The sequence below is a fragment of the Convolutriloba macropyga genome, chromosome 9 (genome assembly GCF_964194025.1).
Source record: "Convolutriloba macropyga chromosome 9, txConMacr16.3, whole genome shotgun sequence".
In the NCBI taxonomy this organism is placed as follows: domain Eukaryota; kingdom Metazoa; phylum Xenacoelomorpha; order Acoela; family Convolutidae; genus Convolutriloba; species Convolutriloba macropyga.
The window spans coordinates 16826499-16841964 of record NC_134476.1 but is presented as its reverse complement, the minus strand read 5'-3'; the positions used below and the strand labels follow the sequence as shown (position 1 = coordinate 16841964).

Below are 15466 nucleotides of genomic sequence, written 5' to 3'. Positions count from 1 at the left end.
GTGACGGGTTAAATTTTTCTTTTATCCCTCAGTTTTAACTCATTTTACTCCTCTTGACAGCCAATTTTAGCCCAAAATGTGTAAGAGTTTCAAGCACCTTTTTGTTTTAAGAAATCCTCCCATTTCTGCCCCACTCATACATTTATATGGGCAGAGAAAAATTGACCCGGGTTTGCTGAATTTTGTGCTTGATTTTTTAAATTTATTATTTTAATGCGCTAGAGTAATTCCCTATAGACAATCGTCAAGATATCTGAGACCACAATTGCCTGTTGATTAAATGGGTGTAAACAAACGCTCTGAAGACGATCAGACAAAACCCAGAAAAAAACACTTACAAATTCGTCTGACTAAAAACAAAATTTGAAAAAGTAAAAAAAAATTTAATAGCAATCTAGAATTGAACAAATCATTCATTTTTTCAAAAAATGCATTCTAATCTGCTATATTATTATACTAATTTGATAGTTTGACAGCCCTAATAGATAAATCTTTGCTTTATAGAACCAAAAACAACATAACCGAAAATGACAAAGCAAAGGCACCTATGATTTTAAGTCGGTATCATCGTTTTTTTTGGCAATTATCATTAGAAGGTTGCGGCATCATCAATTTCAAGATGATGAGATATTCGGCATCGTTATTTTTTGAAAACCGGTCGGAAATTTTGGGTTCATTTCCAATCCTGGCTGCAATATAATATATTAGCTGAGAAGCGCTTCAAAAGAACGGGACCATCACTGTCAAAATTGCATTGGTTTCTAGAGAATTTTTTTAAATAATATTTTGGCGCTCTTTTCAAACAGTCCCGTTATATAAACCAACCTTTTGAAAGAGCTAACCTTGTGAAATAGTCCTCAATAAAAACGTGACCAATAAACAAACCTAGAATCTCCTCCTATAGCCCCAGATATCTGAGAGATACAGACATTCGTGAATGGAAACAAATGCATTTCAAAAAACAAGACTCGAAATACAAAAGAAAAAATAACTTGTTTCCAGTACTGATGGTCTTTTTCACATTTGTATACTCAATTGCCAGACTTGAATAAAAAACTTGATGATTTTGAATACAAACTTCTCCTGATAATCTGTTAGTGAAAACACTATATAAAAACGTCAAATAGAAGATCTGTTGACATATTTATGCGCTTGAGTTCGTAAATTTGGTAAAATCTAACTGCTTCATTAATAAGTGCCCGGCTGCTCCCTATGGGAAAAGCGGGATCTTACATTTACTACCTAAATTTTCAAATCCTGAAATTTTCCCACTTTTCTCTGGTGGATTTTTTATGGGGTAAATAACGAAGAAAATGTTATTCGAAAATCTTGCATGCAATTTGAAATTAGTTTTGCAAACCTGCTGGCATCTTGGGACCACTTTTGCTTTTTCATGAGCTTACAAACATCGGATTGCATAAAAGCTTGTAAAACAACCTCAAAGTGTTTGTTCCTTGTTGAGTCAAAAGCAAACTAGCTGAGTTTAAAAATCTTGCGATACCATTCTGAGGAGTTTTAATCAAATTCAAGTGATCGAAAAGAAGCCACAAAGTAGGGAGGGGACTGGTGAGACAAAATTTTTGTGATTTTCAAAAAATTAGATTATTTCTGAAGAATTTTTAAAAAAACTCGGGACAGGTCATTTCATAGCTCAAGAAGAAGCATATTAAAACCTCTGCTAACTCTGGACAAAGCAACGCCCATGATTCTAGTCACTAGCCACTAGCAGTTTTCTTCAAAATCATTTAGTCAAAACCTAAAACTAAGATTTTTTTGCCAAAAATTGTTGTTTTGATTCACTCTAAGAAAACTTATTTTTTTATGCTTATATATCTAAATCACAAGAAAATTAAAATAGTTCTTCTTTGAAAAATACAGTTTCTCCTGTTGTTATTTGTTTAGGAAAGCGTAGTTTTTATCGATTTACGGAAGAATACTGTTGTTTTGTCCCGATTCAGGTTGACTTAGTTTTTCAAACGCATTTCATCTGCTCTGGCATTGATAGTTAGGTTGAATCCAATGGCTAGGATGTGTATGATCGTCATTTTGTTGGAAAAATTGTATTAGTAGTAGGTTCAGTTCAATTTTTTTCATAAATTATGACTTTAATAAATTAAAAAGTTAAACACTCATGTTTTTCTTGCATCTAAAGAAGCGACTCAGAATATAAGGCTTGAAACCGTTGGCTGCTGAATTTACTCTGCACTTTTAAATTTAAAAAAACAGAAAAGAAAAATGCCCGGAAGGAAATTCAAGTCTTGATCAGTACCGCTCCAGTGAATCTCAAGTCTTAGATTATCTCAAGTCTTATGATTTTTGAGGACATGTCAAGACTTGCTCAAGACTTGTCAATTCTAATTCAAGTCTTGGCCAAGACTTGGCAAGTTTTCGAGTCAAATCTGGGCCAATATTTGGCAAATCTTGAGACAAGTTTTGATCAAATTGGTAAAAATTTGGTCTTGAACAAAAATTGGCAAAAAAATTATTCACAAAAAATTTGCTAATCTGATCAAGCTATTTCGTAATTGAGTTTCTCTCCAAATTTCCCATTTATTCACCACGAAACAAACTTGTTATTCAATGAGCAGAGAAAAGTGGCCATAACTGGTATCTTTGGGTGATATAAGATTTTTGTTCATTCTCTATCAAATGAGCTATGTGGAAGGGCTCGTGTTGTCTTGTGCTTCTTTTTCACTTTGGAGAAATTTTTAGTCATTCCACTGTAAGTGGCGGCCTTCTTCTTTCGTTTCCAAACGAAAGCAAACCAGCAATAAAAACTGTGCTCAATACTTGATGCAAAAATTATCACTTCTTCGCCAAGACTTGCACAAGATTTGCGCAAGACTTGTCAAGTCTTGGCCAAGACTTGACTCAAGAGTTGCCAAGACTTAAGACTTGATTTAAGACGTGCCAAGTCTAAAAATGACATGATCAGTGCTCTGATACAGTACTGATCCAAGACTTGCAATTTCAATGAATCAGTACTGATTAAGACTTAACATTCAATCCGGGTGAATCGGTAAAGTTGAGGTTTCGCGAGCGCCAGAAAAAATCTTCCTTCGAAGTTTTCAAATTCGTGTTATCAATTTCTTTCCAAGAATAAGAGAAACAGTTTCTAAGTACCTGCTATAACAGATTACATGAATTTCGACACATGGCCTCTTAATAACCTTTAATCTCTTTATCTTCAAATCAATTCTCACCAGAAACACACACCCACACACACACACACACACACATACACACACACACACACACACACACTTACACACACACACACACACACACACACACACACACACACACACACACACATACACACTCACTCACTCACACACACACAAAGAACAGAAAATTATGCGATTTTGGGAGATTTAGGTTCTCCCCCTTCATTTGCGTCTTGATTATTTTCCTTACACGCTGAGTTAACCAGGATTGCAAAGGTTTAGAGATCAACTTTTGGAAAGAAAATGCTCCACCAAAAACTGATATCAAAGTGTGTATTGTGATCAAAACTATTTCAGAATGAGAGCAACAACAACAACAACAACAACAACAACAACAACAACAATGGCGCTGACAACACAATTCTTGTTGTGAAAACCATTATCCAATCAGCAACGGTTTCTGTAGCATCACTCGGAATCATTGGCAACATTTTGACCGTTCTAACTGCTGTTAAAATGAGTGAAAACATGAACAACTCTGGAACTGCGTTCATTCAGTACCTGGCTGTCGCGGACTGCATGGCTCTGTTTCCCAGGGTCTTCACTGGCATGGAGCGCCTACTTGACCTGCACATTCGCAATGTCAGTGACTTTGCGTGCAAATTCAATGCAATGTTCTCGTCTGTGTCCTACTATACAGGTAAATAAAACAATCAAAGATCAACGTACCCTTGATTCTTATTCGAACGCATCACGGGTTGTCACTTATATCCCGGGTCAAGGAAAAAACGGGAAACTATGCAAGATAAGCGGTGAAAAGATGTTTTTTTCACCGCAAAACTCGTGCATAAATTTGCGTTGAAATGTGGTGAAATTATGTAACTTCACCGCTATAGTAAGTGGTTAGCTTACAAAAATTCACCAATGTTAACCTCTTTACACGGGATGGGACCTCTGACCTCTTGCATGTCATCCACTTCTTCTTCCACTGCGCCATCTCTCACTTAATTCCAGTATTTTTGTTTCGAATGTAAATCAAATTCACTCTACTTCCTGTAAAACATGCGCAGTTAATTTTTGTACGATTTGCGATTTTTAGCGGTGAAATAGGGCATTTTTTTGTAAGTTCACCGCTTACTCAGGTGATGAAGTTACATAAATTCACCGCTTAGAAGAAAGTGTCAAAAGATGTAAGGTTAAAGGGTAATTTGGGGGGGGGGGGTTAAATCTAACAATTCCTCCCTTACTCCCCATTAATTTCACCGCATTCACTGCTGATCTCACATAATTTGAACACTTTTTTTCTAAGCATTGAATTTATGTAATTTCATCGCATTCACCGCTTAACTTACATAAATTGGAGACATTTTTCAAAGCGGTGATTTTATGTAAATTCATCGCTTTTTGTCGGCTGTGAAAATATGTGATTTCACCGCTACCGGGCGATAAAGTTTTTTTCCACCGAATTCACCGCCTGATTTATGAAAATTCATCGCATTCACCGCTTATCTTACCAACTTTCCCGCAATCACTGCTTATCTTACATAATTTTGCGTTGAATGGCGGTGATACCTCGACTCGGGAAGAAGTTAACATGGCGGATAAGTGCTGTGTGTTTGCGCATTAAGTTCCATCTCGACATTCATCAGGCAACAACTTCTCAATTTCTCAGTATCGGAAAGGCGGTATAAATCGCTAGCATAAATGCATATTAACAGATGTTTATTTAAACATAGTTCTCCTCCTGTAACGAGAATTTAACAACAAATCAATAAACAATCATTGAGGAGAGGGGGTACGTGGCAGAGGGGGGGGGGGGGGTGTTTTGGGTGGGGTACATGGGGGTAGATACGTGTGGGGGGGTACGTGTGATGAGGGCGGTTTACTTGGGGGGGGGGGTGGGGGTACGTGAGGGGTGGGGGTACGTGTGGGGGGGGTGGTATTGGGGGTAGAGTACGTGGCGTTTGTTGGGGTACAAGGGCGAGGGGTACGTGAGGGGGGTACGTGTGCTGAGGGGGGTTCACTTGGGTTGGGGGGTACGGGAGGGGGGTACGTGTGATGAGGGGGTTTCACTTGGGTTGGGGGGGGTACGGGAGGGGGGGGGGGGTACGTTGCTCGACCAAAAAAAGCATAAAATTTTTTGAGTTCAATTACATCGGTATCTTCAGTAAATTAGCTTGTGTCGAGATTGCATGCTATTCTATTGCTCATCACTACTTTTAAGGTGATCAGCTAGTGTGCTTTTCCGTTTTACAATTCCGTTAAAAGCGCTGAAATTATGTAGGATCTACGCCTAATTCAACGCAAAATATGTAAGATCTAGGCTAAATTCAACGCAAATTATGTAAGATCTACGCTAAAATCAACGCAAAATATGGAAGATCTACGCTAAATTCAGCGCAAAATATGTAAAATTGGCGTTGAATGCGTTGAATGTATGAAAGATCTACGCTAAATTCAACGCAAAATTTCTAAGATCTACGCCAATTTCAACGCAAGATATGTAAGACTTAGGCTGAAATCAACGCAAAACTAGCTATTCTCTCGAGCCCTTAATTAGGTTATTTTATGATTCATTAGCAACCAATCAGACCTGTCATTGATGTTTCTAAGTTATAAGACAACAGATCATTTTAAAAAAGTGGGCAAAATCTAAAATTCACCGATATTTTATGACAACAAATAGTGGCAAAGTCATGAAAATTTATAGTTGCCCCTTAATGAATTAAAGCAAAGGTAAATAGGCACATATTTACCGTCTTAAAAGCACTAAAGGAGAGGAAACTCTGAAAACAGAAGTCAAACGCACCTGAAAAAAAATCCATCTCAAAAACCGCAAAATTGTTCTTTAAAGGTATTTTGAAAAAAGCCACGCCTCCAACCTACTCGACTTTTCGCTCTATTAACTTAATATTAATTTATTTTTCTTATTTTAACTTTATATTTGCCTCGCGCTCATCTACATGTTATATAAACCTGATGAGGCCACTGCGAGAAAGCCTGGCGTTGGCCAGGAACGGAGCTGTAGTTCGTGATGTAGGTCAAAATTTCGAGTGATTTCAACAGTCACATAACATGATGTCATTTGCTCGGTACACCCACTTCGCAAGAAGGTTAAAATTTAATTGAGACACTGTTTGAGGGAAAATTTTATGAGAAGATCTGGCACTTTAAAAATTGCAAGTAATTGTTTCAAGTGACAAAAAGAGAAAATAAATCGCAAACTTGGCAAACAGTTTGCAAAAGATCCAATGCATTGATGGATGCATTGGATCTTTTCCACGTGATCAGGATTGGATCTGCTACCCGGGTCGAGGTGTCACCGCTAGAAATTGCTAAAAGATGTAAGATTTGCGGTGAATTTGAGTAAAAGTGTAAGATTTGCGTTCAACGCGATGAATGCTGTGAATATAAACATTTGAGCGGTGAATTTTTTTTTCATCGCTTAAGTTGTGAAAGAAAATTTTTCACCGCTGCCAGCAGAATGCGGTGAAAAAAAATTTTCACCGCTACCAGCAGAATGCGGTGAAAAAATTTTCACCGCTAAAATCGCGAATCTTATGATTTTATCGCTAATATCAACGCTTATCTTAACTTCACAGGAAATATCATTGTAGTAAGTGAGTGATGTCGCAGTGGACTAAGAAGTTGTTGACATGCAGGAGGTGAGAGGTTCGGAGCCCCGTACGTCAGTTTCGTTTCTGTAAAAAATCCGGGGAATGCGGTGAAAAAAAGTTTTCACCGCTAAAAACCGTTAAAACACACCGCATTCAACGCTGGTACATGCGGGCGCCTTGCGGTGAAAAAAGTTTTTTATCACCGCTATTCACCGCTAATCTTACATTATTTTTTACCAAACCTCGACCCGGGTCCCCACACAAAGCACTTGAGCTGAATCGGCTTGCCATTCATCCCAATGTAGCTGCCAGAGTCAACAATCAGTGACACTAAGATAATATGCATACCACATTGTAATTAATGGTATATCTGAATTCCTTTTATAGACTATACCTTGCACATTTGAAAAGCACAGTTTTGCAATTCGACGAACTGCGAAACAATTGTAGCTCTTAATTCAAATGATTTTTTACTAGCAGGCCGGCAAAATCATAATAGGAAAATCATTTACTAAATAGGAAGTTTAAAAGAAGTTAAGGTTTCTGTTTCGCACCGAAACGGGCTCGAATCCATACCCCTCCCTTAACAGCCATAGATCTCGCCACTTACACTAACTATGAGTATTGCACTTGTCCTTTGCTCTTTCTACAGCAAACTTCTGGACTATGACGTTTGTGAATCGATTGCTTTGCTATACCACATCCTTAATGAGAGAAAAATATGCATATTAAGAGCTCAGTTATGACGGCAAAGCGCGTCTCAAAAAGTATTTATTAAGCGCTAGGCTCCATGATTAAGTACTTCCAAAACATGTTAAGATTGGAGCAATAATAACGATTCATCTCAATTGCGACTGAAATTTAATATAAAAGAGGAAGATTAGAGAATACGACAAAATTGCCCAAAACTTACTTTCAAAGCAGTTTTATGGATAATGGTAATAAAACCGCAAATCAACAGCTAAAAAATAAATTTCCATCTGTGGTTATCCAATGGAGGACAAAGAAAGCTGTTTGATTTTTCCAATTCAGTTTGTTTGAAGCATTTGGTGTATACTGTTTTGGTCATTTTGTTTGAGAAGAGGAAAATAAAGAAGTAAATAAAGAGAAAGAGAGAAAGACAGAGATAACAGAAGAAGGAACCAGGAGATAGAGAGAGAGAGAGCGCGCGCTCGAAACGGAACAAAGAAATAAGAAGGAAGAGAGAAGACGAAACACACACACACACACAAACACACACACAAGAGCGAGAGAGAGAGAGAGACAAACAAAGAGAGAAAGAGAGATAGACACACACATAGAGAGAGAGAGAGAGAGAAATAAAAGATAATGCACTTGGTTGTGTGAGGCAAAACTTGTAGCATTTGCTTTTTTGTCGGAAAATTTTGATTACGATGGTAGTGAAACTGCAATCTCAGTAAAAATTCCAAGACTACAGAAAATGTTCGAAGCAGAACACAAGTTGAAACGTAGGCAATCTACTCCTCACTTAAATTTTTTTTCCTTCATTGGTTCAAAGAACAGGTAAATTTTTAAATGCAAAGTCTGAAATTTTCTGTTATGTCCTCTGATGGAAAACGTCTCTCTAAATTGGGAAGGACTGTCGGTGTTGACTTACTGTTTGATATCGTTTTGCTTTAAACAGAGAAAAAATGAAAAAAAAACGGTGAAAAAATTTAAAGTCCGCAATAAGTTCTCTGAAAGATTCAATTCAAGTTGTGCTATTTTCGAAAAGTTATCATGAAGTCCTCTAGTTAATTTATTAGATCCTTCAGTGGTCACCCACTCGAACTCTAAATCATTTCAAACAGCGATAGAAAACACATCAATCGTTCAACGATTTTCAACGACTCATAACATTAAGAATTCGAGAGAAAAAAGAAAGAAAAGGTAAGAAAAGTTACTGCTCTAAAATTCGTTTGGGGTCAACAATACTAACGTGAATACCCCAGTGGTTTTTACGAAAAAACCATCGTTCAAATTTTTGAAATAAAAAAAGAAAAGACCAAGCAAATAGAAAGAAGAGTATCCACAAAGAGAAAACATTTGCCATTTTTCATCCCAAAAACACACACACATTGGAATATAAACCAACTAATAACCGCCAGAATTGCTCTCGAACGCCAGTCAGCATGATGTTGATCAGAAATTTTCATGTCTTCAAAGAGGAGGGTACCCAACACAGGTTAGAAACCTCGCGCCTCAGAATAGCAGTCCTCCATCTTACCAACTGCCCTATAGCGACTATACACCACCGTTTTCAACAATCTTTTTTCATTGTATCAATGAACATTTTTCAGATTGAGAGCTCTTGAGATCACACAAAAATCAAAAAGTAAAGCGTGAAAAATTTAGTTGAAAGCTAAGAGTGTTCCAGCATAGCGCAGAATCTGTAACGCTAAAAATTTGCAAAAAAACACGCAATTACAAAAGAATTTTAAACATAGTTCGGTTCGAGAGCATTCAAAAAACACGTTGCAGCCAGGTTTAGTAAATCCTCCTTCTGGGCGAGCATATTTTCATGCCCTTTTCACCCAGTGGTAACTGCAACCGATTAACAGTCTGTTGTCCGAGGTTCGGTTCTCACCCATCTACTTTGAGCCTTTTAGGTCATTGAATAGTCTCGATATGTTTGCTTAAACATGCTTCTCAATGCGGCCCTTAAACATGCGCTTCCAGAGGCTTCTTAAACATGCAAAAATTTTGTCACATTTTAGAGCTAACGCGTTTAATATATAAGATTAGCTTTTTTCATCCCCAAACACACACAGGAACATAAAACGGGAGAAAGAGAGAGAGAAAAAAAAGATAACGTGCAACCAATGCACTTGGTTGTGTGAGCAAAAACTTGTAGCATTTGCTTTTTGTCGGAAAATTTGAGTGCGGTGGTAGTGAAAATGCAATCTCAGTAAAAAATCCAAGACTACAGAAATGGTTCTAAGCAGAACACAAGTTGAAACGTAGGCAATCTACTCCTCACTTAATTTTTTTCCTTCATTGGTTCAAAGAACAGGTAAAAATTTAAATGCAATTTTTTTCCCTGCTTCGGTTCCCACTTATCTACTTTGAGCCTTTTAGGTCATTGACTTCTCTCGATATATTCGCTTGACCATGTTGCTCAATGCGGCTCTTAAACATGGGCTTCGAGAGGCCCCTTAAACTTGCTAAAATTCTGTCTGATATTTGAGCTCACGCGTTTAATATGAAGGAAGGATTAGCATTTGTCATCCCCCAAACACACACAGAAGCATAAAACAACTCAGCGTCTCAAGAAGCGCTCTCGAACAACAGGCGTCATGATGTTGATTAGAAGTTTTCATACCAATAAAAAGGAGGGTACGCGACACAAGTTCGAGCCTTCGACTCTCAGAACAACAGTCCTCCATCTTACCAACTGCGCTATAACGGCTACATACTAACGTTTCTCACAAACATTATTTATTGTGTCAATGACCATATTTCAAATTCAGAGCATATGAGATCACACAAAAATCAAAACGTAAAGCGCTAAAAACTTAGCTAAAAGCTAAAAAATATTCTAGAATAGCGCAGAATAAATAAAGCTAAAATTTTGCAGAAAAACAAGTGTTAACAAAACACGCTTTTACAATAGAACTTTAAACTAATTTTGAGAGCATTCGAAAAACACGTAGTAGCCAGGACAGTAAATCCTCCCTCTGGGCGAGCATGTTTTCAAGCCCTCTTAGCGTCGTGGTAACTGCACCTGAATAACAGTCTTTTGTCCCGGGTTCGCTTCTCACCCATCTACCTTGAGCCTTTTAGATCATTGACCTCTCTCGATATATTCGCTTAACCATGCTGATCAATGCGGCTCTTAAACATGCGCTTCGAGAAGCCCCTTAAATATGCAAAATTTTTGTCTCTTTTTAGAGCTCACGCGTATAATATATAGGAGGGATTAGCAATTTTTGTCAGCAAAACACACACACGAACATAAAACGACTCAGCGTCGCAAGAAGTGCTCTCGAGAAACATGCAGCATGGTGTTGATTAGAATTTTCATGTCTACAAAAAGGAGGGTACCCGACACAAGTTCGAAACCTCGACCCTCAGAATAGCAGTCGTCCATCCATCTTACCAACTGCGCTATAACGAATACACACTAGCGTTTCTAATGCACTTTTTTTATTGTATCAATAAACATATTTAAGATTGAGAGCATTTGAGATCACACAAAGATCGAAAGGTAAAGCGTTAAAAATTTAGCCAAAAGTTTAAAATATTCTAGAATAGCGCAGAATATCTAAAGCTAAATTTTTGCAGAAAAACACATGTTAACAAAACACGTGTTTACAATAGAACTTTAAATTAGGTTTGGGAGCATTCCAAAAACACGTAGTAACCAAGACAGTAAATCCTCCCCCTTAGCGAGCATATTTTCATGCCATCTTAGCGTCGTGGTAACTGCATTTGAATAACAGTCTTTTCTCCCAGGTTCGGTTTTCACCCATCTACGTTGAGCCTTTTAGATCATTGACCTCTCTCGATATCTTCGCTTAACCATGCTGATCACTGCGGCTCTTAAACATGCGCTTCGAGAGGCCCCTTAAGTATGCAAAATTTTTGTCCCTTTTTAGAGCTCACGTGTTTAATATAAAGGAGGGATTAGCATTTTTTGTCACCAAAGCACACACACGAACATAAAACGATTCAGCGTCGCAAGAAGTGCTCTCGAACAACACGCGGCATGGTGTTGATTATAATTTTTTATATTCAGTGATTTTGAATGTTACATGAAAGAAACAGCAGAAAAGATTGATGCTTATACATATAAAATATCTGAACATGTACCTATTGCTATTGGTTATAGCTGTAACGGTAATCGTAAATCATATTTCGGTTCTAACTGTATGAAAGATTATGTCAAAGATCTATTAGAAATAGAAACAAGGTATAGTGTTAAGCTAAACAAATAAATGATTTTTAAAAAAGAAGATAAAGTGTATCATCATACTACTAACACTTGTCATATTTGTAATAAACCCTGTATTAATAAAGTTAGAGATCACTCTCATCAAACCGATAGATATAGAGGTCCTGCATGTAATATTTGTAACACCAACTATAGACTACAAAACTTCATTCCCGTAATATTCCATAATGTTAATGGCTATGACTTTAATTTTTTTAATGAACTGTTTAGACAGAATGATAGTAAGAGATGAGTGGATATATTACCTAGTAATAATGGTAAAGCTTGAATGTTTAGAATAGGTGTATTAAATTTTATAGACAGTTACAGTTTTCTAACAATGTCTCTTGATAAAATAGCTAATGTTTACGATGTTAAAAGTAAAATATTATAGCCTAATGAATAAATTAAAGACGAAAATAGCAATAACATTATATTTAGTAATCTATCAACAGAAGACTATAGCTAATCACAAACAACTAAGTTACCAACCCAAGAAGAAGTGAATGATTTTAATATAATTTATAGTAATAAATTTGGTAAAGAACTAACACTAGGGTATATGGAAAATGATAAATTTATATTAGAACACTGCTTCAATCTATTTGTTAAGTTCAACATAGACACATATAATTTCAATTCTCTGCATTATATTAATCTACCAGATTATAGCTTTGATTGTTTCCTGAAACTAAGGCAAGTTGAACTAGATACAATACAAGATGAAGAAATGCTAAAAAATTTCATTGGAGCAATGAAAGGTGGTATATGTGGTGTTATGGGTAACAGGTTTATTTATAGTAATAGCAATAAGAATAGTTATAGTAAGAGTGAAAGCAATAACAGAAACGATAGTAAAAGTAATAGTTAAAGCAAAAGTAATAGGTCTATATGTTACATCAATGCTAATAACTTATACTGTTATGCATTAAAGCAAAAGTTACCATCTAAAGATTTTGAGTATATTACTACCTCTTCAGATGAAGTGTTGCACACTAGTGATGATAGTGATCATGGCTATTGGCTGATCTTTGATTTAGTTTACACCATTGAATGTAAAGATAAGACTGCTGACTTCCAATTACTACCTCATAGAAGAGAAGTAGAGAATAATGAACTAAGATTCTAACAAAGACCTGTAACCTCTTCAAAAAGCAGGAAACTAATAATAGATCAGAATAATAAATATGAACATCCAAAACACTATCGGATGTTTAAATCGTTGTTACGATGGGTATAAAGTTACTAAAGTCCATAGAATATTTGAATTTAAACAAGATTATATTTTTAGAGACTATATTGAACTTAATACAAAAATTAGAGCTGAAGCTAAAACTGCACCCGAGAAAGATATCTTTAAGCTAAAGTACATTTGTCTGTTTGGTAAAACTTGTGAGAATCTATTCAATTAGTTAAAAGCTAATATCCTAACAGATGATTATGAAATACTTAAAGCTGTTAGTAAACCAACATGTAAAACATGTAATTAGATATGATAGTTTTATACTCTAAAAGAATTTCATAAAAAGGAGATACAATATGAAATTCCCAATATACATAGGCTCAACTGTCTTAGAACTTAGCAAACCCCACATGTATGAATTCTTCTATATTGTATTACAACCATCACTTAAAGATATAATGCTACACTACATGGATACTGATAGTTTCGTAATAATTTATACTGAAGGCAAAGTTGATAATAAATGTATGGATCTGTCCCATCTATATAACCCAATCAAAACAAAAATAAAGTTCTAAGTAAATTCAAACACGAACTTGGAAGTAGAGAGATAGAAGAGAACACAGTACTAAAACCAAAGACTTATAGCTTTAAGAAATATGCAGCAAAAGAGAAAAGAATAAAGAAACAGAACAACGGCAAGCATTAAGACTACAATAATGCATTAATGGATAATAAAGAAAGAAGTGTAAAAGAATGTAGAATACAGAAAGTTGGAGATAAAATGGGAACAATTAAAACTAGTAAAAGAAATCTACACAACTTTGATGATAAAAGATTTTATGTAAATACTATTAAAAGCTATCTTCTTGATGAGAATCTATATCTATTCAAAAGATATCTAGTATATAAAATTAATAGTACCACTCTAGATCTAGAGCAGGAAAAGAAGAAAAAACTTATGGTTATCAGTATTCTAGAACAAACTATAAATGATGAAAGAAAGCTAATTGAGACTGTGATTGTTAGATATAACGATTTAATATAGTTCATGTATTATAATTTTCTTGAACTAACTATAAATGACAATAGAAACCATTTATAAATGATGATAGAAAGTTAAATTATATATATGTATATATATATATATATATATATATATATATATATATATATATATATTTATATGCTTATATATATATATATATATATATATATATATATATTTATATATAGGGTGATTTAACATAGTTCATGTATTATAATATTCTAGAACTAACTATAAATGATAACAGAAACCTACTATAAAGGATGATAGAAAGATTATGTTAAATCACTATATATATATATATATATATATATATATATATATATATATATATTTTATATATATATATATATATATATATATATAAAAACTTTCTATATATATATATATATATATATATATATAAACTATATATAATGTTTTGATACAGTTCATTTATTACATCCACTGGTTTAGTAGTTAATAAATTATATATCATCAGATCTGCCATTAATTTTTGTCATAAATTCAAGGCTAGCTTCCAGAATTATATCAGCGGAGCTGTTTCACAGATTTTTATTGTATTCTATAAATTCTATTTTTTCTTAGGGTTATCTACATACTTGGAACAGGATAAAATAATTAATTTATCATGATTCGGATTTTTAACATGATTAATGGATTCACTTATTTTGTCAAACTGTTTTCTATTTATTATAACAAAGTTTCATAAATAGAATTGATTAGTACTAAGTGTGATAAAATGTAAAGATAAGGCTTGGTGTTGCGATCTGTGTAAAAGTAAACCTTTCCTATTTTTTTATTTAATGATACTATAACATACAGAGAGATATAACCATATGCTTATGCATTTATAATGATCCTAATCAATTTTTAATATGTAGAAAGTGTAAAGTAAATAAACATATCTCTCACTATAGATTTAAACATTTCACTTGTAGATTATGCTTGTATCTCAATAGATATAGATTTGGTCACACTAAAGAAAGATTAATAGAACATGTAAAGAAATTTAATATCTGCAAAGCAGGTTCCCTTTGATTGAAATTTAGTCCTAAAAATGTTATCGGTGTTCCTGTTAGTTATTATGTTACTATTTATTATTATTATTATTGCTTATTGGAAAAATTGATAAATATCTTAATGTATGGAAGAGATTTAAAGGATACAGGAGTTTTTATACTAGAACCATTTGAAATGAAAAAAAAATATAACTTTTTTATTTTTTGGTCCATCTAATTCAGGCAAAAAAACATTCATAAAAGTTAATATAGTTTGTATGATAGTGTTAATGTTTTCTTCATCGATGCCAGTGAGTGAAAGGGATATAATGTATATGGCATTGATGATTTAAAGTTATTAGATAATATTGACAACTTCGCTAATAGTCTTAATATAATTGATGATATGGGAGAAGCCATCAGATTACCAGCTATAGATTCATTATAATCTAAAAGTAACATCATAATATTAATATAACACGAGTAGGTCATACTGTAACAGATTTAAAATACTAAA

General features: G+C 34.7%; 2 protein-coding genes across 4 annotated transcripts in view; both read left to right on the top strand.

The window, feature by feature from the left end:
* The window catches only part of LOC142345644 (cytochrome b5-like), a 287355-nt gene that overhangs the window by 72718 nt on the left and 199171 nt on the right, over positions 1–15466 (top strand). The window lies entirely within an intron of this gene.
* Positions 1–15466, top strand: part of LOC142346084 (melanin-concentrating hormone receptor 1-like) — a 67992-nt gene that overhangs the window by 5310 nt on the left and 47216 nt on the right. For both annotated transcript variants that reach the window (XM_075398585.1, XM_075398584.1), the window contains exon 2: positions 3525–3867. In XM_075398585.1, the coding sequence (XP_075254700.1) occupies positions 3525–3867 (343 nt within the window). The remainder of the gene's footprint in view (positions 1–3524; positions 3868–15466) is intronic.